Source organism: Megascapheus bottae, chromosome 9 (assembly GCF_031878675.1).
Source record: "Megascapheus bottae isolate mThoBot1 chromosome 9, mThoBot2.hap1, whole genome shotgun sequence".
NCBI classification, from domain to species: domain Eukaryota; kingdom Metazoa; phylum Chordata; class Mammalia; order Rodentia; family Geomyidae; genus Megascapheus; species Megascapheus bottae.
In genome coordinates this window covers 67,057,831-67,062,560 of record NC_143517.1, presented here as the reverse complement: position 1 = coordinate 67,062,560, position 4,730 = coordinate 67,057,831, and the positions used below count along the sequence as shown (strand labels likewise).

Genomic DNA, 4,730 nt, shown 5'->3' with positions numbered 1-4,730 from the left:
CCTACAACGGTTGTGACTTGTCTCTGATTGTGACACTCCCCCAGACCAGGGCAGACAATATGGAAAATCGAGTCTCATGCATAATCCAAAGATCCTGTCCCTCTCCCAGGTCTCTCCTTCCAGTACATTGTCAGTACTAACCAGGGACTTGGAGGATGCAGCCTTCTTTCTGAGGACCTCATGGGTGTCCGGTGCCCTCCAGCAGCATGCATGCCCTTGCAGCCTGCCCTACTCTGCAGGCCAGGCACGGGACCCCATCCTTGAGGAGGCAGCACTCCAAATCCCATTCTAACAGAACGGGGAAGCCAGAGGATGTTGGCTGCATGGAGTCACAGCCTGTACCTGGGAGGGGGCAGGTCCTGCTTGTGTCCCTCTGGTGAGACATGAGATGGAGATTGTGGGGAGGGGAGGTCTTCTTGTCCCTTGCAGGGTGGAGGGGCACCAGGGGCTGGACTCCCTCATGCACTCCCTTCTTCCTGCTTCTCCCAGAGGCTCCTTTCTCTTGAAAAAGCCAGAAATGCCCTTATTTGGAGGGTGAACCCACTGGGATGGGGGTGGGATCCCATTAACCCTTCGTTTATAAATACAGGAATAAATCTGGGCAGAGTTAAACACGCCTGGGCAGGAACATAAACAGCATGAGCCCAGCTCAGGCCCCCGCCTGGCCTGCACCCCACCAATCTCTCTGCCCATGTTTATTTGACCCACACCAGCCAGCCTGGCCAGCGGTCTGCTGAGACCCGGCTCCTGCTGCAGCCCCTACGAGGCCCCATGTGTTGAAGCATGAAGTCACGGGGCTCATGGGGGCTGGTGGGGGGCTGAGAGCCAGTCCCAGGCCCGTGTCCAGCTTGTGAGATCCCTTGGCATTGGCCTGGAGCTTGCTGGGAGGAGGTAAGAACAGATGTGGAAGGTGAGGAGCAGGGCAAGTGGCTCAGAGGCCCCTGGCAGGTCCCTCCAAAATGGTTCTCCAGGCACCACGTGTAAGCCAAACACCACTGCACACTCTGCCACCCAGGAGAGCTCAGCCCCCTTCTGGGAACAACAGATTGGAATGCAAGGCACATGGCAGTTAAGTGACTTGCCTGAGTATGCACAGCAACTATGGGGAGGGGCCAGCGTCTGCACCAGCTCTGAAAAGCCCATGGACTTGTTTGGAGAGTGAGGGGAGACACGTCCAGCACAGCAAGTGCTCACCTGGCCAGCAAGGACAGAGTCTGAAACGCGCGTACCCGCGCACGTGTGTGTGTGTGTGTGTGTGTGTGTGTGTGTGTGTGTGTGTGTAAAACCCATGCACATGCATGTGTGCTGCTACTGGGGCTCGAGCTCATAGCCTGCGCATTGTCTTAGCTTCTTCTGCTCATGACTGGTGCTCTACCACTTGAATCAAAGCTCTAACTTCTGGTATGTTGCTGGTTAACTGGAGAGAAGAGTCTCAGAGAAGTCTGCCCAGGCTGTCTTTGAACTTGGATCCTCAGATCTTAGCTTCCTGAGTAGCTAGGATGACAGGTGTGAGCCTCCAGTGCCTGGCTGAAGCCTTACTTAGTGTTTTGTCAGGGAGAGAGAGAGAGAGAGAGAGAGAGAGAGAGAGAGAGAGAGAGATTAAGAACAGGTGACAGGAGAAAGTGGGTAGGTAGATCAGGCTGGGGTAGGGAGTGACAGGCTGGCACCCAGTAACCATTCTCCCCCTGCTTCCAGGCCCCGGGCGCACAGGCCCCTGCCATGCCCTCCGCGCGCCCCGCGGGGCCCTGGGCTGCGGCGGCCTCCAATGCCACGGCGGCCACCTGGACCAACGGCAGCGGGGCGGAGACGCCGCTGTTCCAGCTGTTCGCCGTGCTGGACGAGGAGCTGCACGACGCCTTCCCGCGCCTGTGGCTGGCGCTGATGGTGGCGCACGGAGCCATCTTCCTGGCGGGGCTGGCGCTCAACGGGCTGGCGCTGTACGTGTTCTGCTGCCGCACCCGGGCCGCGACGCCCTCGGTGACCTTCACCCTCAACCTGGTGGTGACCGACCTGCTGGTGGGCCTGTCGCTGCCCGCGCGCTTCGCTGTCTTCTACGGCGCGCCGGGCTGCGCGCGCTGCGCCTTCCCGCACGTCTTCGGCTACTTCCTCAACATGCACTGCTCCATCCTCTTCCTCACCTGCATCTGCGTGGACCGCTACCTGGCCATCGTGCGGCCCGACGGCGCCCGCCGCTGGCGCCAGCCGGGCTGTGCGCGCGCGGCGTGCGCGGCGGTGTGGGTGGCGGCGGGCGCGGTGACGCTGTCGGTGCTGGGCCTGGCCGCGGGCGCGCGGCCCCGCTGCCGCGTGCTGGCGCTCACCGTGCTGGCCTTTCTGCTGCCGCTGCTGGTCCTGGGCGCCTTCACCGGCCGCATGGTGTGCGCGCTCTCCAGGCCCGGCCTGCTGCGCCAGGGCCGCCAGCGCCGCGTGCGCGCCGTGCAGCTCCTGCTCACCGTGCTCGTCATCTTCCTCGTCTGCTTCACGCCCTTCCACGCCCGCCAGGTGGCCGTGGCTCTGTGGCCCGGCGTGCCTCCCCGAGCCAGCCTCGTGGTCTACCACGTGGCCGTGACCCTCAGCAGCCTCAACAGCTGCATGGACCCCATCGTCTACTGCTTCGTCACCAGCGGCTTCCAGGCCACAGTCCGCAGCCTTTTCCACCACCGGCCGGCGGGGGAGCTGGAGCCCAGCAGTGGGGACGCGGTCGGCATGTACAAGGGCTCCGGCTCCCGGCACACGCTCAGTGCTGGCCTCCCGGCCTCGCCCAGCCCGTGAGCACCGGGCCTGAGCCCTAGGCAACAGCTCGGCCAGGGGCCTCACGTCCATCCAGTGTGGGAGAAGGTAGTTCCCCAGTGCCGCTGCCTCCACATGCTAGAACCACTGGGCGGTGTCTGCTGTGGGCTCCAGATGGGGTGGGGTGGGGTGGTCTGAGTGCCCCGTCCTTCACTGCCCTGTGCCTATGTAGTGTCCACTGAAAATCCAGAAGGGCAGCCAAAGGGCTGACCCAGGAGCTGAGCCCCCCCAGGCTTGTTTGTCCCCAGGAGAAGCCCGTCGGGCAAAGGAATAAAGATTCTAGCTTCTAAGGATTCCACAAAGATTCACACACCCTAATACACAGACAGACAGACAGACAGACAGACAGACAGGAGGACAAGAACAGAAAGAAAACTGTGGGGGATATAAGATCTGCATGCAGTGAGGAAGATCCCGCTCTGAAACCTGCAGGCCTCTGGCAGCCGCGTGGTGAGCAGGACATCGCAGGGCACTCTGCTGGGCACCAGGCTGGCACTGCTGCTATGAAGAAGCTGCCTTTGCTCCTTTCTTGGTGCTGGAAGGTGAAGCAACACACAGGTGTCACCCTGGACAACAGGGTTAGAGCCAAAACCCCAACTCCACCTCCTCAAACACCCTGACTCCTCCTCAGGAATTGTACAGCAACCAGCTCTCCTTCCCCCAAGGATGGGGTTCATGGCTGCGCCTATGGATGAGGAAACCAGAGATAAAGATGCATAGCAGCTGGCGCCCAGGCCTGCCTGCCTGCCTGCCAAGAAGTCCCCTCCATTGTCTCTTCCAGGAGCACAGGGGACCAGGCCAGCAGCTCTGATCCGGAACATGCCTTCCACAGGAAGGGACACTGCTCGGTCTTGGCCTCGGATCCTTTCCTCTGGACTGGACTCCGGGATTGCCTCCCAATGCCTTCATTCACTCTGTTAAGCATCCAGGAGCCCTTTCCAGACTGAGGGCGGGGGGGGGGGGGGAGGGGACAACTCTGGACCTCTCTGCTCTTGAACTTGACTACAGCTACCCAAGCAGGTGAGACAGAATCTCAGTTCAACAGGGCTGTTGTCTACTGACAAGAATCCACCTTGCTCAGGGGCCCCAGGGTGGAACACGAGGGAAAGACCTGGGCTCCCCAGCCTGTTCCAGGCAACATATCCTAGCCTCTGATTTGGGGGCCTGAGTGGGAGGCAAGACCGCTTCAGACAAGCACACGGAGGCTCAGAGGGAAGCCTTTACCTCCGTCACAGAGGGAGAACCCACCAGTGCAAGGCCAGCACTGATGTGGCCACTGGTGTGGGGATGGGAGTCCAGCGCCTTCTGGGAGCCGTTGGAGCCAGGCTGTCCCAGCCTGCCCTGCGGGGCGTGGCGAGCTGCGCCTCCCCCTGGGCTGCTCTGTCCTAGATGCTGAGCAGCAGCGGACATGCGGTCACTATCTTCTGTCCACACATCCCTGACCCACGCAGGGTGGCTCCGAGGGGCTGAGGCTCATGGAGTTCTTGGCCCCACAAGGTGGGGCCCCTGGCCCTCAGGGCAGGAGTTAGCTGGGTGGGGCATCTGGAGAAACTCTGCATCTTTGCAGGGGCTCACAGCCTGGAGGCCCCCAGCTCAGAGGCCTTCCCAGGACTCTCTGTGGTGACACCCCCACTCAGAAGAGCCAGGAGGGTGGGAATCAGGTCTCATGGTCTGACTGTGCCCAGCCACAACCCCTCCTCACCACCATACCTGAGGGCCCTGGATGCCACTTACCAGAGGTTCTGCCTTCTGCTCCATCATAGGGGAGCCTCGAGGCCCCAGAGCCTGACCATAGCTTCTCCATGCCACCCAAGCTGTCCACTATGACCCCTTTGACCTCTGAGAGCTGCATGGCTTAGGGAGGCAGAGGGTAGCAGGGAGGGCTGTTCAGACAGAGGGGCAGCCTGGGCCGGGGCAGGGGGTGTCCAAGCTGGCTCCGGGGG

At 61.6% G+C, this 4,730-nt stretch overlaps 1 protein-coding gene across 1 annotated transcript; it reads left to right on the top strand.

The window, feature by feature from the left end:
* Positions 1 to 1,719: 1,719 nt before the first annotated feature.
* Gpr20 (G protein-coupled receptor 20) lies at positions 1,720 to 2,789 on the top strand. The gene is given in 2 exon segments (XM_090338735.1): positions 1,720 to 2,743; positions 2,746 to 2,789. Coding segments are annotated over 2 exon segments (1,068 nt in total).
* Positions 2,790 to 4,730: the final 1,941 nt, after the last annotated feature.